At 48.0% G+C, this 16,513-nt stretch overlaps 2 protein-coding genes across 2 annotated transcripts in view; one reads left to right on the top strand and one right to left on the bottom strand.

The window, feature by feature from the left end:
* Positions 1–16,513, top strand: part of mdn1 (midasin AAA ATPase 1) — a 107,887-nt gene that overhangs the window by 19,740 nt on the left and 71,634 nt on the right. The window contains exons 26-61 of the mRNA XM_079339854.1: positions 828–974; positions 1,092–1,233; positions 1,322–1,456; positions 1,728–1,866; positions 2,006–2,138; positions 2,256–2,386; positions 3,513–3,651; positions 3,900–4,014; positions 4,190–4,450; positions 4,531–4,728; positions 4,816–5,024; positions 5,552–5,674; positions 5,781–5,978; positions 7,478–7,585; positions 7,705–7,893; positions 7,982–8,071; positions 8,159–8,422; positions 8,505–8,769; positions 8,858–9,017; positions 9,533–9,649; positions 9,730–9,938; positions 10,014–10,162; positions 10,328–10,527; positions 10,684–10,907; positions 11,074–11,187; positions 11,765–11,894; positions 11,991–12,097; positions 12,185–12,318; positions 12,856–13,022; positions 13,683–13,803; positions 13,939–14,152; positions 14,258–14,498; positions 14,593–14,716; positions 15,126–15,290; positions 15,372–15,586; positions 15,997–16,384. Coding sequence (XP_079195980.1) covers positions 828–974; positions 1,092–1,233; positions 1,322–1,456; positions 1,728–1,866; positions 2,006–2,138; positions 2,256–2,386; positions 3,513–3,651; positions 3,900–4,014; positions 4,190–4,450; positions 4,531–4,728; positions 4,816–5,024; positions 5,552–5,674; positions 5,781–5,978; positions 7,478–7,585; positions 7,705–7,893; positions 7,982–8,071; positions 8,159–8,422; positions 8,505–8,769; positions 8,858–9,017; positions 9,533–9,649; positions 9,730–9,938; positions 10,014–10,162; positions 10,328–10,527; positions 10,684–10,907; positions 11,074–11,187; positions 11,765–11,894; positions 11,991–12,097; positions 12,185–12,318; positions 12,856–13,022; positions 13,683–13,803; positions 13,939–14,152; positions 14,258–14,498; positions 14,593–14,716; positions 15,126–15,290; positions 15,372–15,586; positions 15,997–16,384 — 6,165 coding nt within the window. The remainder of the gene's footprint in view (positions 1–827; positions 975–1,091; positions 1,234–1,321; positions 1,457–1,727; positions 1,867–2,005; positions 2,139–2,255; positions 2,387–3,512; positions 3,652–3,899; positions 4,015–4,189; positions 4,451–4,530; positions 4,729–4,815; positions 5,025–5,551; positions 5,675–5,780; positions 5,979–7,477; positions 7,586–7,704; positions 7,894–7,981; positions 8,072–8,158; positions 8,423–8,504; positions 8,770–8,857; positions 9,018–9,532; positions 9,650–9,729; positions 9,939–10,013; positions 10,163–10,327; positions 10,528–10,683; positions 10,908–11,073; positions 11,188–11,764; positions 11,895–11,990; positions 12,098–12,184; positions 12,319–12,855; positions 13,023–13,682; positions 13,804–13,938; positions 14,153–14,257; positions 14,499–14,592; positions 14,717–15,125; positions 15,291–15,371; positions 15,587–15,996; positions 16,385–16,513) is intronic.
* casp8ap2 (caspase 8 associated protein 2) overlaps positions 1–16,513 on the bottom strand; it is a 48,699-nt gene that overhangs the window by 31,040 nt on the left and 1,146 nt on the right. The window lies entirely within an intron of this gene.

Raw genomic sequence — 16,513 nt, 5'->3', positions numbered from 1 at the left:
TCCACTTTTCACTTTGTAGTCACCCCCAACTTTAAACAACGTATGGTGCAAGAAAGCCTGAGCCACCCACCCGAGTCCTTCCAGAGAGGGGGCGTGGCCAAACACAGCTCATTTACATATTTAAAGCTACAGACACAGAAACAGCCTGTTCTGATCAGGGCTGAAATAGAGTTTATAGACATGATCACATACAGGATCAGAGTGGATTTACAACAACACACTTCACACACATGTTTTGGGGAGCGAGTACACTTTTTTAAAACTTCTAAAAGAAGTATTATATGTGACCTTTTATATTGATAGTCAGTACCGACACCAAATGTGTGAGGATGTCTTGTTGAATTTGTCACTCTAAGGAGGCGGAGCCTTTAGAATAGCAAACACAGTTCAGATTCTTTATTTTGCCACAAAGGGAAATTTTCTAAAATCCAAATAGAAATATAAACAGTTTATATTGTCTTGTACATCAAGTTCATCCCACACATAGACAAAGAAAAAAACAAAGAAACTTTAATTTTAGCAGCCAAGCGTTCTTTTATTGAGCTGTGACAGCGCTAACGCGACTATAGCTATGTTTCTCTTTAAATCTCTCAGACACTACAGAGCCGTCACGTCATCAAAAACTACAAAACATCCACAATACGCCGAAGACTTAATTAACATCTCTAGAAATAAATAAACCTCATGATGTGCTTCAAATAGAAGATGTGGGAATATTTTATTTTGTTCAATTTGTCAAAGTAAAACAACATTTACACTCCTGTGTCTGTCAAACAAAATATTAAATCGTACAGGAAACTAACCCCGCCCACTTCCTTTTTCTCCAGGTTCTCTCCAGAGCTTTTAGGAACCGCTTTGTCGAGCTTCACTTTGACGAGCTGCCCAGTGGAGAGCTGGAGACCATCCTCCATCAGAGGTGCAGCCTGCCTCCGTCCTACTGCAGCAAGCTGGTCAAAGTCATGCAAGACCTGCAGGTAACCAGACACTGCAGATACTTATTGAGAGCTCCTCCATGCTGCTCATTTCTACAGATGTCCTACCTGATCTTAGCGATCTTCAACACTCGTGTGAAATGTGTTTCCCTTCTCTAGTCCTTGCGTCGGGGATCTTCTGTGTTTGCGGGGAAACACGGCTTCATCACCCTCAGGGATCTGTTTCGCTGGGCAGACCGGTACAGGCTGGAGCAGCAGAGCGAGGACTCTCAGGACTGGCTGCAGCATTTGGCTGACGACGGTGAGCGCTCCCAGAAAGTTCCTCAGATGTTAATGTGTGAACGATTATGATGGAGGCCTTTCAATGAAGCTGCTGTCCTCTTCATCAGGGTACATGCTGCTGGCGGGACGTGTGAGGAAACCCGAGGAAGAGTCCGTCATCCTCTCCATCCTGGAGAAACGCTTCAAACGGACGGTGAACCCTGAAAACCTGTTCTCTAAGAAACAGGTCAACAGCCAGTTCAGTGAGTGTAACACAACCCCTCCCTCTGTCATCAACATCTGGATACTATATATATATATATATATATATCCACTACTCTAATGCACTCATTCTGATGCACTTCTTCAGTGTCCCGAATCTGTTTTCAATGATGATCTATCTTTCATTTTTCAGTGTTTTTCCTTTGTGATCTTTGAAGTTTGAATAAAGATACTTGCTCTATATGTCTTGATTGTAAACCGAGAGATTGAAGGCAGCTCGTCTGATGAACATTGTTTTCTCTGATTGGACAGGTCCCTTCATCGACAGCATCGCTGGAGTACCGGAGGAGTTTCGACACGTGGTGTGGACGCACAGCATGAGGAGATTAGCCGTGCTGGTGGGACGAGCGCTCCGATTCGGAGAGTCGGTCCTGCTCGTAGGAGACACCGGGTGAGCTTTAGGCTTAGTCCACACGCAGGCGTGTATTCTTCAAACCTTTCCTCACACACACACACACACACACACCTTGGAATGAGTTTTTAAAAAGGATTGTTTTCAGTGACCGGTCTTCTGTCTGTCCCCTCTCCAGTTGTGGAAAGACGACAATCTGCCAGCTGTTTGCAGCTCTGGCAGGACAAAAGTTTTTCTCTGTGAATTGTCACCTTCACATGGAGACGTCTGACTTCCTGGGAGGCCTGAGGCCCGTCAGACACACACATCAGGTACTGAGCACTCAGAGCTGTGTGGATATATAAACAGGAAGAGAGCCCTTTGAGCAAATATAAAAACTACTCTTCAAACTTTACAGCTAGTGTGTGTTTGATTTGTTTTTATTGCAGACTGCTGGAGAGGACAGCCGGCTGTTTCAGTGGCATGATGGTCCTCTGGTTCTGGCCATGAGGGAGGGAGGAGTGTTTCTCATGGACGAGATCTCTCTGGCAGACGACTCGGTGCTGGAGAGACTCAACAGGTAAAGATGCAGGAGAGGGTCACGTCTTCTCGTTGTTATGAGTTTAAGCACACTGAGTCAGTCCTGAGTCACGTGTTAACTGTCAGAAGATGACGGCTCCAAAAACATATTTATATTTACTTTACACTTTTTTTATAAACATTTTGAGAAGGGCAAAACCTGCAAACACCTTCACTATTAATCTGTCAAATATTGTTTTCATTTTGACCATTTTGCTTCGTCTTAATCTGAATAAGAAGCTCAATCTTTCCATCATGTGAGTCTCTTTTAATGACTGTGCCAGTTATCTACTCAAACGTTGATTTTCAGGGCATTTCACACACTGAAGTGGCTTTAGCAGAAGGTATTTATGAACAGCACGCTGACTGCTTCGTGTGATGAAAAACAAACACGCTGCTCCCCCTTTGATCACTTCTTTCACTTTGAAGCCACATTTAACAAGTCCACAAGTTCAGACATCAAACTTGTCACCTTTTTCTGCCTGCGTTATGTCCGAAGTTTAAAATGAATGTATCCTGACAACACTAGCAGGAAGATGTAAGATAAAGCAAAGGGCTATAATAAGGATTACGGATGAGTTTTACAATTCACTCTTTTACTGAAAGTGACAAACATCATCAGAGAGTAAGTACAACACAAGCAGGGATCTGTAGAGGAGGAACCAACGTCAGTAAAACAAACAGCGTTAAGTGTGATCGAACGGTGCTGACAGGAAGTGACCGGAGGCGGAGCACAACATCCCCAACTGAAAGTTCGAATCAGCATCAAAAGCATCATGAGTATCATCATCATCATCATCATTATCTGACAAACCCATCGTCATCATCAGCATCATTAAGGTCGTAGGTTTTCATGAAAGAGTCGGGTCTTTAGCTTTTCCTTAAAGGAGCAAAGGGACAGGTCAAATGGAGTTTGGTAGTTCGTTTCACCAGCAGGGGGCGACAGAGGAGAAGAGTGGAGTTAAAGATTTAGAGCTCAGAGTTCATAGTGCCAAAAAGTTGACTTGTTTTACACTTCAGTATATTTGTTTATTCTGCATTTTTATGAGTTCAGAAGCTCCATGAGAACACAGCCGGTCTGTTGCAAACAGTGACCGCCCGTCACAGAGTGCTGTGTTTGTTTTCAGTGTTTTGGAGACGGAGAAGTCCCTCGTGCTGGCAGAGAAGGGCAGCGGAGACGACGACGACGTGGAGCTGATCAGAGCGACTGGAGGTTTCCGTCTGGTTGCCACCATGAACCCCGGAGGAGACTTTGGAAAGAAGGAGGTACGTTAAACAGAATGTGTCTCTACTGATGGAAGAGTTCTGCAGCTGCAGGCGGAATAAAAGTGCTGATAAAATCTGACCTGCTGCCTTCAAAAGAGACAGTTTTTTGTATTTACAGGAACTGATTTCAAGTCAAAGTGAATAAAAAATGCACCAATGATGAATCTTTTTCAACGTCTAAATGTGTTCAGATCAGAGCTGAGTGTTGATGGAGCCTGATTGTTGTTTGTGTGTCTGCTCTTGGACAGCTCTCCCCCGCCCTCAGGAACCGTTTCACCGAGATCTGGTGTCCTCAGAGCAACGGCCGCAGTGACCTGGTTCACATCGTCCAACACAACCTGCGCTCAGGACTCTCCCTCGATGGTAAATCAGCCCACAGATAAAACCTGCTGCTTTGTGCTTCATTGATGTCACCTAGAATCTCGTAAATGCCGAGAACCTGTTTCTTATTTGTTATCGGTGATAAACTGGCCTTTCCTCACATGAGGAGAGTATTTAGAGGATATTGCTGACGTGGGTCTTTTGGTGTGAAACGCAGGCGGCGACATCGCAGAGCTGATGCTGGACTTCATCGAGTGGCTGACGCGGCAGGACTTCGGCCGGCGCTGCATCCTGAGCGTCAGAGACATCCTGTCCTGGGTGAACTTCATGAACGCCGTGTGCGAGCGCGACGAGGACGGCTTCATGACGATGGGCGCCCTGGAGGACGAAGAAGAAGCCGAGTGGGACCTCAGACTGGACACCGTGACCGCCTTCATCCACGCCGCGTGCTTGGTGTACATAGACGGCATCGGCTCGGGTGAGCTGATCGATTCGCTCTGCTTGAAAGAGATTTACTGTCAAAGGTGGAATCGAATTTGAGACTCTTTTCGCCTGCAGGAACCACAGTGTCGTGTGCAGACGGCGCCCTGCTGGCACGCAGGCTGTGTCTGGGTTTCCTGCAGCAGCGGCTCAGTAAGATGACCAAACTGGATCAGGAGGCGCTGGACGCCCTTAGAGTCTACGACAGCAGCCTGCAGAGGGAGCCCCAGTGGGGGGAGGACTTCTTCGGCATTGACCCGTTCTACATCGCCTTAGGTATGATATGATTTTCATTTATTCAGACACATAATTTAATGGACTACATAAAACACTCAGTTTACTGCACTCTGTCTGCGCGCACAGGGCCTCGGACTGAGAGTCGTGACCTATCCGACTACGCCATGGCGGCGGGGACCACGGCGGTGAACGCTCAGAGGCTGCTGCGGGCGTTGAAGCTGCAGAGGCCCGTGCTGCTGGAGGGATCACCGGGCGTGGGGAAGACCAGTCTGGTGTCAGCGCTGGCCAAAGCTTCAGGGAACCAGCTGGTCAGGATCAACCTGTCGGAGCAGACGGTAAGGTCGTTATGTTTGACGCTCAACGTTCTCACGAGAAATTAACAGCTGACTGAAACTCTTTCCAAATCAAACTTAGCAGTGACAGAAGACGTCTAGGCCACAGTCACTTCCAAAGCGTGGTCGTTGCAGAGGTTATTATGGTCACTCTATCCCCGCCCCAAACTGAAGCAGTTCCCTTAAATTATGAAGGAGTTGGTGTTTTTTCAGGCTGAGAGCCAGAGACCTGGTTCTGGATTAGGCACTGAGCCCTAAAACGGACCTGTCAGAAAAGAGGCATCTGTGAAAAAGACTAAAGCCTTGTTCAAACATGCACAACACTCCTGAGAGTCTCCTGAACTTTTCTTGTTCACGTAATGTCCTGCCTCAGGAGGCCTCCTCCCGTCTGACAGGGAAAGACGACAGTAATCCTTGTAGTAAACAAGAAGAAGGGGACAGGGATGCGTGAGTGAAAACTGCTGAGCTGAGATCCTGAACCAGTTTTAAACATCAAGGCTCTGTTACTGATGACGTTTCCTCTCTGGCAGGATGTGACTGATCTGTTTGGGACTGATCTCCCAGTGGAGGGCGGGAAGGGAGGAGAGTTTGCGTGGCGAGACGGCCCCCTGTTGGCTGCTTTGAAGGCTGGCCACTGGGTGGTCCTGGACGAGGTCAGAACAATTAGTGTGATGCTTTATTTTCTTTTTTTCTTTATTTCTTCAAATCTTCATTAAAATAAAATGTAATCTGATGATGCTGTATTAAACCGACCGACAGCTGAACCTGGCCTCTCAGTCGGTGTTGGAGGGTCTGAACGCCTGCTTCGATCACCGAGCAGAGATCTACATTCCTGAACTGGGAATGAGCTTCCAGGTTCAGCACGAGAAGACAAAAATCTTCGGCTGCCAGAATCCTTTCACTCAAGGCGGAGGACGTAAAGGGCTGCCCAAATCCTTCCTCAACAGATTCACTCAGGTAAGGAGCAGTCGAGGTGATTTAAGAATACTCTCATATACTTTGACATGCTTTTATAGAAACAGTTCTTTCAGTGATTGTGGCTTTTAAAGATCCTCTCTGGATCCTCTCTTTAGAGGAACCTTTAGAGTCGAGTGAGAATAGAAATGATGTGTTTGAGTCTCAATTGTTTTCTCCTCTTTCTCTTTTTTTGCTCTCTTAAATAAGAAGCTTTTTTAGCATTGTTTTTCCTATTCTTTCATTATTTGCTTTAAATAAATATGTAGATTTTTTTTCTTTTTTTTCTGGAAAACTATTCAAGAAAACAGACAGCTGAAAAAAGACATTGCGGATGGTGTTGTTGTAATACACACGTTGGCCACAGGGGGCGATAGATGTGTCAAGTGTCTCGTGTTAATGGAGTTTCTTTATTGAACGTCCGTCATCAGATCGAAGGGTTTTCTTTTATTTTGTCACAAGGAAACTGTTACCGTCCTTTTCTAAACACGTCAGTGACGCGCTTTAACTTCATGTGGTCAATATGAGTTTTACAACAACATCAATCCATTAAACTTTATTTATAAAACCCCTTTCAGACAATTACATTTGAATTCAAAGTGCTTTGCAAAGATGCGGAAAATTGATCAAAATTTCCGAGATGAATCCAGACTCATGAATAAAGTAAAGCTGGATCAGCAAATGAAAACACAGGAAGCATTCAAAACTGTATTAAAAAAGAGAATATAGGGGGCGCCGATAGCTCAGCGGCAGCGACAGCGCGCGTACCATGTTGCGAGGCCTCGCTCCTCGCGCGGGCGGCCCGGGTTCGCGTCCGGCCTGTGGCCACCTTCCCGCATGTCTCTCCCCACTCTCTCCCCCTTTCCGACTCTATCCACTATCCTCTATCAAAAAAGGCCAAAAACAAATCTTTAAAAAAAAAAAAAAAAAAAGAGAATATAATATTGTTATAGTTTAATTAATTTAGTTTAAGAATTTAATTGAAGTATATTAAAAACACATTTATAATGCATCAATAAAGAATAAATAAAAACCATGAATGAAACTGTTAAATGTTCATTTCAGAGTAAAGTAGAACAGCGATATGGATAAATAATAATCATAATAATAATAATTATAATACTTTTGACTTTTGAAAGTGTTTTTGTGGATACTCAGAGACATTTAACAAAGTGTCTCAATCAAACAGAAAACAAGGAAACACTGACATAGAGCAGGAGGGTCGGAGGCCATGTTGGACAGGTGAGTTTGTAGAAGGTGGAGAGAGAGGGGGAGTCAATGACATGATCAAGAAGTTGATAAAAGTCAGACTGAATAAATTCGGTTTTAGACGGCGTTCATCATGCAAACGATGTTAGCAGCTGTTGTCTTTAAACTTGATTCCCACTTTATCCTTTCAAACCTGAACGATTGATCCTGGAGTTTTGTCCTGTGTCTTCATGACACAGTGAAAACGTGCTGAGATCTTTGTTCATCCTCACTTTCACCTTTTTTGTTCTCAGGTGTTTGTGGACCAGCTCACCAACAAAGACATGGAGTTCATTGGAGACTCGATTTTCCCCAACATAGATAAGGAAATCATCGCTAAGATGGTGGAGTTCAGTAACAGGGTATGCTTCTCTTTTTCTCCTCTAATAAACTGAATCAGACAAACAGTGATTGAAGCTGCCGGCAGCTCGTCTGTCAGGGACGGTGTTTAACTTAAGGGAGCTTCTCCTCCCTCCAACAGCTGGTTCAGGAGGTGTGTGTGGAGCGGCGGTGGGGTCAGAGAGGGAGCCCCTGGGAGTTCAACCTGCGGGACATGTTTCGATGGTGTCAGCTGATGCAGGCTGACCAATCCCCGGGGTTCTTTAACCCGGGTCAGCACGTGGCCCTGGTGTATGCTGACAGGATGAGGACGGAGGCTGACAAAGCTCAGGTACACCAGATGATCCCTTTCTTACATGTAAGTGACTTTTCTTATGAAGACGTTCCTTGTAAGCGCTCCTCTCCGCTGTTCCCTGCAGGTGCTGTCCGTGTTCAGGAAGGTGTTTGGCGAGGACTTTGAGCCTTACAGCGGCTCCCGAGAGTTTCACATCACGCCGCTCAACCTGCAGGTTTGTAGAAACACATTAGTCCCGGTTTTCACTCTGACGATGTTTGAGAATTTTACGGACAATCGAAGGGTTTCTCCTCCCCTACAGGTGGGTTTCTCCGTCCTGCAGCGCAGCGGCGGAGCCCCCGTGGCCCTCGACCCGCCGCTGTCCATCACTCACCAGGCGCTGCGGCCCCTGGAGTCCCTGATGAAGTGCGTGCAGATGGGCTGGATGAGCATACTGGTCGGCCCCACTGCCAGCGGGAAGACCAGCCTGGTGAGGCTGCTGGCTCTGCTGACGGGACACCGGCTCCGGGTGATGGCCATGAACAGCGCCATGGACACCACGGAGCTGCTGGGAGGCTTCGAACAGGTAACCAGCATCTCTGATCCCCTTCTGTTATCACCTCAAAACACCAGACCACGCCGCTCAACACTTTAACCCCTCGTTCCAGCTGGATATCATGCGGCCGTGGCAACAGGTGCTGGAGAGCGTGGACTACATAGTTGCCATGGTGATAAGGCGGGGCCTGATGTCTCTGGACGTGGGCGTGCAGGACACGGAGTTCCTGCTGCAGACGTGGGGTCTGTTCTGTCGCTGGCTGAAGGAGGAGGGGCTGCAGAGGAGCGGGGGAGCCGTGAACTCGGAGGCTCTGAACAAGCTGGAGGTCATCATCCTGCTGCTGCAGAAACTCAACACCAAGCTCAAAGTGTTCACCGGTGAGCAGCTCGGGAACGCACCAACACACCTCGATGACGCGTTCTCTCCAATGGGCTTGGTGTTGAAGAGTGCCTTTTTCTCCTGCAGACATGTCCAAACTGCAGAAGGACTTCACGCTGCTGAAGGAGCGTCTGGCTCAGCTGGAGGACGGATGGACGAACGGAGGCTTCGAGTGGCTGGACGGGATGCTGGTTCAGGCTCTGCAGGCCGGCGACTGGCTGCTTATGGACAACGTCAACTTCTGCAGGTCAGAAAAAGTGCAGCGACTCGTACACGGCTCGATGTTTTCTCTCCGGAGTATTCAGCTCGAGCCAGCAGGAGGGAGAGTGAGGTTCCTATACTGTGACAGACATCAGTGCACAGACTGCATGAGCGCTACCATCGCTCCGCTCTTCAGTTCATGTTGTGATTCTGTGGATGTTCGTTGGTATAAAGACAAACATTGTCATTATTTAGATCTTTTCAGCAGTGCATATGTGAGAACAGCTGTAGAGCGTACTGTCATACTGTCATCATTTAGAACAGCATGACTTTCATACAAAGCAGGCATGTGATGTGCTTTCATTGTTAACCACTGTGCCTCCTATATGTGTCGATTTATAAAGTCAACACAACACTCTGTTTGCCATGGCATCAGTTTAAGAAGCGAAGTGATAATAGCTGTGAATGATGGTGAGTGAGATAACCAGAGTCAGACCGTAAAAAGCCCTCTGGAGTTATACAAGTAAATCAGCATGTAGTGATGATGTGCTTTCTGTGCAGTGCTTCCGTCCTGGATCGTCTCAATGCTCTGCTGGAGCCCGGCGGGTCTCTCACCATCAACGAACGAGGCGTCATAGACGGGAAGACCCCCCAAATCACCCCACACCCTAACTTCAGGTAGAACTGGATCGACCTCTCGTTGAGTCTGAGTCACTAAAGAAGTCCACGCTCAACTGTGTGTGTGTGTGTGTGTGCAGATTGTTCCTAACCATGGACGCCGTGCACGGAGAGCTCTCCAGAGCCATGAGGAACAGAGGGGTTGAGATCTACATCCCTGGGGAACATGAGGGGGTCTGCTGGGACTCGCTGGACCTGAAGACTCTGCTCCACACTGCAGGGGTGACCGGGGACTGTGTGTGCGAGCTGCTGATCGAGATACACAAAGGCATCAAATCTGCCATCTGGGGTAAACACTTGACTGAATGAATTTGCACCCCCGTCAGTCAGTCTGCAGAGTCAGTAACAGCCTTCGATCTTTCAGACTCCCCAGCCTCATCGCTGGCCTCCCTCCTCCACGCTGCCACCCTGCTGTCCTGTCAGCTGCAGAGAGGGGTCGATCTACCCAGCGCCCTGCAGCATGCATGTGGAGAGGCCTACCTGCACTGCCAGCGCACCACCGCCAACCAAAAGGTATCAACTCCCCCCTACGAGAGCCTCCTTAATCTCCTGCTCACTTGTCAAAACATGGCTGTCTTTATACCTGCTCTCTGCTTCTGTTGAGTTCATCCAGCGAGGGAGGTGATTTTATTAAAAAATAAATTTTGATTGAAATTCAGTGCATTGTTTTCCCTGCAGCAAGCCCAGCAGGTGATCGAGCAGCACTTATCCATCCTGGACACGGAGGACTGGGGCAGCGGGCTGCTGTGTGCCGGAGTCTGGCCCGACGGTTTCCCCTCAGCCCTCCTCTCCACCGAGGACTCGTGCTTCTCAGCCGTCCTCAGAGACGGACAGGTCCTCTCGTTCTGCCTGAACACCCTCAGCCTGCAGGGCAGACGGTGAGCAATGCATCACTGACATCAGTGACTTGAACTCAGCTTAACCTGTCAATTCATCGAACGGACAAAAACTTGAGTTCGATGTGTATGAAAACAAACGAAATGAAAATGCTTGTCCCAGAAGTGTTGACGTTTAGAGAAATGATTAACCCACAGGAGTCGTCCGCTGAGTCTGAGTGACCTGCAGAGGGCGCTGCAGAGCAGTGCGGTGCATGAGGGCCAGGTGTTCTCTGGAGGAGTGGTGGATCTGGCGGATGGAGACGCTCTGAGACTGATCCCCACCGCGGTGCGACTGCTCACAGAGAGAGCGTCTCATGGAGACTGGATCCTCCGCAGCAGCTGGCTGTCACACCTCGGGAAGAGCTACAAACACGTCCCTGGTTTGTAACCATGACGAGCACAAACACACTGCATTAATATAATCCTTTCACCATTCAACATGTTTCAAACTGCAGCATGCTGTAATCTCTCTCCTGTCAGATATTCAGCTTGTTTCTTTGTCCAGTCTTTTAGATCCTTATGTGGTGTCTCTCTTGGCTCTTCCAGATTCGGCCCTGGTCCAGGTGGAGGCAGGAAACAGAGCTCTGAAGGCCGTGTTTGCTGGTAAACTTGCTGCAAAGGGAAAATCTCTGGCTGAGCTGCTGCAGCCTCACAGCGTTGGTGAGCAACACTTTGTTCTTCTGTCCTTCAGAGTCCAAAGCACCACCCACAAATCTCAAAGTGCTTCAGATTTAGTTTTTATGGTATAAGTCTGTACGGTCGCCATGGTAACACATGTGCATAACAATCAGCTGTTTTCTTTAAATCACAAAACCAGTCACTTAAGCTTAGAGAAATAGAAATGTGCTGGTCTAACTGTTGACTTTTTGTGTGACTGTTGAGATTTAAATTAGAAACAGAGTGAACGATCGTTGACGCCTTGAAGCCAAAATAGCGTCCTTATTCCTCCACTGTCGATTGATGCACCTTCAATACAAACCTAGGAAACTTTAGCAAGCATTAGATTGTTATAGGACCAGTCGGAGACAGAACTACATCCTTTTGATGTGCTATGTATGTGCTGTTTTTATGTAATATCTATTTATGTGATATTTTCAAATAAACGTTCTCAACTGAATTTAGCCTCTACTTGAAAGCAGAAACACGCGTAAAAAAAAGTTTTTATGCTTGGACACAAATTCAGGCATCAAGGGGATAAAAATATTGTGAGTCACAGTTATTTTTATGTTATTTCCAGATGAATACAGGATCCTGGTGGACATGCGATGGAACAAGCAGTACCTCGATATTTTAGCGAACAAGTGCAACTTTGAGGACGAGGAGCGATACGCCGAGTTTTTGGAGGCTCTGAACGCAGTTGCCAACAGGTGCAGTAAAACTATGGATGATTGGTTATTTTCCTTGAATGTGGACGTAGAAAGACGAGATGACGGCTGAGCTTGCTGTTTGATTTGGGCTCTCAGGATCGTCCTGACGATGGATAGAGAGGAGAGGTCTGTCATCTGCACCTGTGCCATCAACCTGTCTGCTCAGAACTGTGCTCTGAGAATAGCCACGGCCTTCAGCAAAGGTACGCACGACGACAAACTTCAGTAAAAATGTGTCCCCTCACTGATGTGCACTGTGTGTCACTCAGAGTGTCTCTCTGGCCCTGCAGGCACTGTGGATGTCGGTCACCTGCCTCACCCCGTACTGATGCACCTGCGGGCCTTCTTTGACCTGTGCGACTCGTTCATGCTGCAGGCGGTGCAGAGCGGACAGCCCTACATCTCCGACCACATCATGTTCGAGGTCAGAGTTCACTTTCATCACTCTGCATCGTCGTGCTTCGCTTCTGACGCTGCTCAGCTTTTTCTCCCTGTAAAGAGAGTGTTACAAACTGCTATTATTTATGACACCTTAACAAGTTTTACCTTCTCTTTAGCTGCCTGTGCAGCTGTAACACTGACAGTGAAACTGCTACCTTAAGGCTGGTCTCACACAAGCAAAGTCTAAGGCCTGATCGATCAGGCGTCAACACCATTATTTCATGAGCCTCTACAATCTGGAATCATAAATATCAAACATGTTTGATTTTAAATCCAGATCAAGCTGCATCAAACAGAAAGATTATAAAGGAAGACTAGCTTACAACTTGATAAAATCTCAGCTAGCACAATATTAGTTACCCATAGTTAGTAGTTACCAACACATGTGACAGGTAGATTTCTACACAATGCTCTTAGATAAGAGAAAAGGTGAGAGACTGTAAGTCTACATCTTCAGAGGTGGCTCAGAGGATGGATCTTCAACGTGTCCCCCTTCTCTCTTCCTGTCTTGTATCCTCAGATCCTGCAGCTGCTGCAGTGGCTCGATCGGTTCTGGGACGTCTGCAGCACACTGCCGGCCGACTCTCAGGGCATCGCCGTGCTGTCTCTGCACTGGCAGTGGGTTCAGAAACACCTGATCCTGCGCCTGCCTCAGCTGCTGCTGGGAGACGACGTCACCTCCATCGAGTAAACAGCCACACTGCCGTACATTCAGTCTTATCAGAACACTTCTGAACTTCAATCCCATACCAGTCAAAATCAAACAATCATGACGCCTGTTTCCATGGCAACAATACGTGACATCCTGGGCAACCAAACCTCCTTCCTGAACCAACCACAAGGCTGGCAACCACAAACAGTGGCAGAGAAGTTTGTCTCGGCCGTTTCAGTTTCATATTTATTTCCTGTTAATAAGCCTGAAATATGACTGGAACCAGGCTTCATCCAGTAACAGCTCCCGGACAAGGTGGAGATATTCCCCCTATTATACCCGTTGATGCAGTGATGTGGGGTCAGGAATAATAGAAAAACATTTAGGGAGCAGGTGACAACGCTGTTTCCGTCTGTGAGGCTCCTGTTTGGTCCTCGCTCTCTCTGTTTAGTCTCAATCCACCATGGCTCTCTCACTCTCTCTCAGCCTTGAATTAAAAATACAACTGCTTGTTTTAATCCTTTTGTTGGTGACTTTTAGTCAAACCAAATGTAGAGATCAAAGATCTTCTCGTTGGCGAGCACGTGGTGTCTGAAAGTTTCAAAGTGTTCCACATGTTGATGAGCTGCTAAATGCTAAAGGAGTGTTTCATGTTTCGGTGCCGTCATCACTCTTTGTTTCTGTTTTCACTCCAGAGGTCAGCAGGAGCTGACGGCGGTCTCAGCAGCCATCCAGACCGTTCTGTCCACCCCGGTTTCTGTGGCCACAGCTCTGAAAGGAATCCAGAAAACACTGGGCAAAGCTCTGCCGTTCAAGGTCTGAAGACACCTCATTAGCCCTGCGTTACTCTTAAACAGAGTCTGTACAGAGTTTCCCTTGCTGTCAGATTCTGATGGTAAACCTTTGATGGATCACAGCATTCCTTAAAGAAAGTCTCACTTCCTCCCTCAGTTGGAGTCGGTGGCTGAGTGTGCTTCCCGTCTCAGGCTCCTCAGTAAAGCTCTGGATGTGAGCGACCTGAGACTGGACGGCTCCTCCGGTCCTCTGAGGCAGGAGCTGCTCCGGCTTCAGGGTGCCGGACTCGGCCTGGACATCAAAGAGAGTCTGCTGGAGGCGTGGGGCCTCGTCCTGCTGGCCAACAACCAGCTGGATCCACACACGTCCGGTAAGCTTGTGTCCACGTGGGTGAGGAGGACAGGTCTTCTCTCAGAAGGACTCATAGGATAGACATAAACATGAGAGCTCCTCTCTGACTGTGTGTTCCCCTCAGGAGTGTTGGAGAGGCTGGTGTCGAGCGTGGAGCAGCAGCAGCGTCACATGAGCTCCAGAGGTCTCCTCCATGCGTGCTCCTCGCCTGAAGGGGAGGAGCCAGCAGAGGGACTTCAGCTGGCCCGAGGTGAGCTGCAGCAGCTCAGCCGCAGGGCTCAGCTCTGGCCCCTCATGGAGCAGCTGGCCGTCCTCAACCAGCTGAGACTGAGCACCGACCTGCTGCAGCTCGCTCTCTCTCCTGGGTAAAACGTGCATTTTCATCTCCCGAACGACGCAGAAACGCTCCCGCTGTCTGCTTTGGAAACGCTTTATATAACTCTTCCTGTTGAATTTCAGAGATCCGGAGGCTGAGGAGAGCTTGCGGCGAGAACTCTCCAGACATCTGCGGTTCTGCCTGCAGTCCACGCCGATGAACGTCAGTCAGCTGCAGGCGCTCTGGTTCCAGCTCAGCAGTGACAGGGTCAGTAAAACTCCTTAAGTCTACAAGTAATGAAGCTTTTTGCAATGTCAGTGGATGTAAGTCCTTAAAAGAGACGACGCAAAAACAACGAGGCCTAGCAGTCTTTATACTAAAGGAGACTGTTTCTTAACAGAGTACTGATGTGTGTTTTGTGTAAAAAGAATCCGATTTTATTTTTATTTTTTTCAACTTAAGCAAGAAGCTGATTGCATGCTGTGTCTTTTAACTTTTACCCATGAATTGTTTCTCTGAACTTCTAGAAAAAAAGATGTGTAAAGTGTACCTGAGTTGAACCCTCTCTTCTCTTTCTCTAATTCCCTTTTTTTTTTTTTTTTTTATTTGGCTTGAAATAAAGAACAATGATTTCACACTAAACTCATCCACGTTGTGGCTCTCCTCCCTCCTCCAGCCGTCTGAGGAGCTGCAGTTTGTTTGGTGTGAGCTCCTCTCAGAGGCTCTGTCAGCCCTGTGGACCAGCAGTGTGACCTCTGACCCCGACCTGTGGCTGAAGTGGGACCCGCTGACACCTGAGAGCCGTCAGTCTTTGAAGCTGCACCACGGAGCTGACAGCAAAGTACGGCTCTGCCGCGCCTCCTGTGTTCATTTCGGCGCGTGTGATTGTCAGAGTGTCGCTCACCTTTTGTGTCGTGTTCAGGGACCGGCCTCGCTGAGCAAAGCCGTGTGGTCGCATTGCATGCTGGGAGTTCTCAGCAGCAGTGAGAGAGGAGGTGGATGGGAGCCGTCGGGGGCCGCCCTCCTCTCTCTCTCCCGTGTCACCCTGGGCGAGTGGAAGGAGCGGATCCAGCAGCTGCAGGATGTTTCTGCTGTGCTTTGGGACAACATGGCCGTCCCTGCTCTGACTGAGTTCAGGTATGGACCGACTGATCGATTGATAACTTCCATTTAAACGAGTACAACAAGTTTGTTGTTGATACCATGGCAACAAAAATATGTGTCCAAGGCACAGAGTACAGGCTAATTTCTTGGTTGTAATAACCAAAAGCTCCTGCATTATGTTCGAGGTCAGATTACACTCTGTAAGCAGACTGTTGTCATAGAGACAGGATGCGTGTCATGTGAGCGCTCCAGAGCGCACAGTCGCCACTTCTCTGCCTGCAAACACAAGTACACAAATAAAGAAGAAGAGAAAGCAAAATAAAATATTTAAATGAAATGTAACCTCAGTCCGGACGTTCAAACTTGATTGGAAGCAAACTGTACATATTGGAAAGTTATTTACTGTCACTTTGCCGATGTTAACTCCTGGTTCGACTCCTCAGAGCGACAGACTTCAGGCTCCAGGGCGCCGTGCTGCGTCGGCAGCTGCAGAGCATGGCGGACCTGCTGCCCCCCAGCCTGCAGGAAGGCTACATGGAGAGCTGTGAGAGCCTGGTGGAGGACCCCGACCCTCTGGTAGCAGCTCAGGAGATCCAGACCATCTTCAGAGACTTCCTGCCTCCTAACGTCCTCCCCGCCGGGCTGCTGGACGCCTGTGTCACCTGCCTGCAGCAGTACGTCCAGAGCAAAGTCGAGGGCTCCAGCACGCCGGCCCGCTCCGGCCTGTTCTGGGTCAACATGGGCCTGCTGCAGATCAAAGTGTGGACCCCTCAGACCATCTTCGACCCGGCTGTGAAGAGGGCCTACAAACTCAACTACGCTCAGCAGGAGGTCAGAAGCTTACCCGTTTGTTTTCTGAATGTCAAAAACACACCTCTTAGTTTAACTTAAAGCACAAACTATATTTCATCAATGACAGAAAATAATTTCTCATCAGAGTTTGGTGATTTTTTTTTTGCT

Source organism: Symphodus melops, assembly GCF_947650265.1.
Source record: "Symphodus melops genome assembly, chromosome: 1".
NCBI classification, from domain to species: Eukaryota; Metazoa; Chordata; class Actinopteri; order Labriformes; family Labridae; genus Symphodus; species Symphodus melops.
Note: the sequence above shows the minus strand (reverse complement) of the source record. Positions and strands in the feature narration are given on the sequence as shown.